Consider the following 359-nt stretch of genomic DNA (forward strand, 5'->3'; position numbering starts at 1 on the left):
GGAGGAGGCGGTGGTAACGGTGGAGGTGGCCTGCACTGGCAAATTTCCTGGCAGCTCTCTGTGACTTTCTCTGCTACAGGCTTGGAACATGACTTCTGGGGCTCACCCTGAGTGATCTGTGAAGAAACAAGTCATTGCATGAGCAGCAGAAACAGTGAAAACTGATTTTCCATGAATGTGTTTCTTGGACTTGAGTATCCAAGCAGCACCTCAGACCTGTAGTGAGAACTAAGCTTATGTTCTTCACTAAGGCCACTACAAGGAGGTCTCTTCCCTACATGGTCCCCAGTTTTTTGGGTTTTTTTGGGTTTTGTTTTTTTTTGGTTTTTTTTTTTTTTTTTTTCTTAGACAAATATTTT

General features: G+C 43.2%; 1 protein-coding gene across 1 annotated transcript in view; it reads right to left on the minus strand.

The window, feature by feature from the left end:
- PRIMA1 (proline rich membrane anchor 1) overlaps positions 1 to 116 on the minus strand; it is a gene marked incomplete at both ends in the record, with an annotated part of 42,110 nt that extends 41,994 nt beyond the window's left edge. Inside the window, 1 exon segment of the mRNA XM_009695641.1 lies at positions 2 to 116. Within this exon segment, the coding sequence (XP_009693943.1) occupies positions 2 to 116 (115 nt within the window).
- Positions 117 to 359: the final 243 nt, after the last annotated feature.

The sequence above is a fragment of the Cariama cristata genome, unplaced genomic scaffold (genome assembly GCF_000690535.1).
Source record: "Cariama cristata isolate BGI_N322 unplaced genomic scaffold, ASM69053v1 scaffold11872, whole genome shotgun sequence".
In the NCBI taxonomy this organism is placed as follows: domain Eukaryota; kingdom Metazoa; phylum Chordata; class Aves; order Cariamiformes; family Cariamidae; genus Cariama; species Cariama cristata.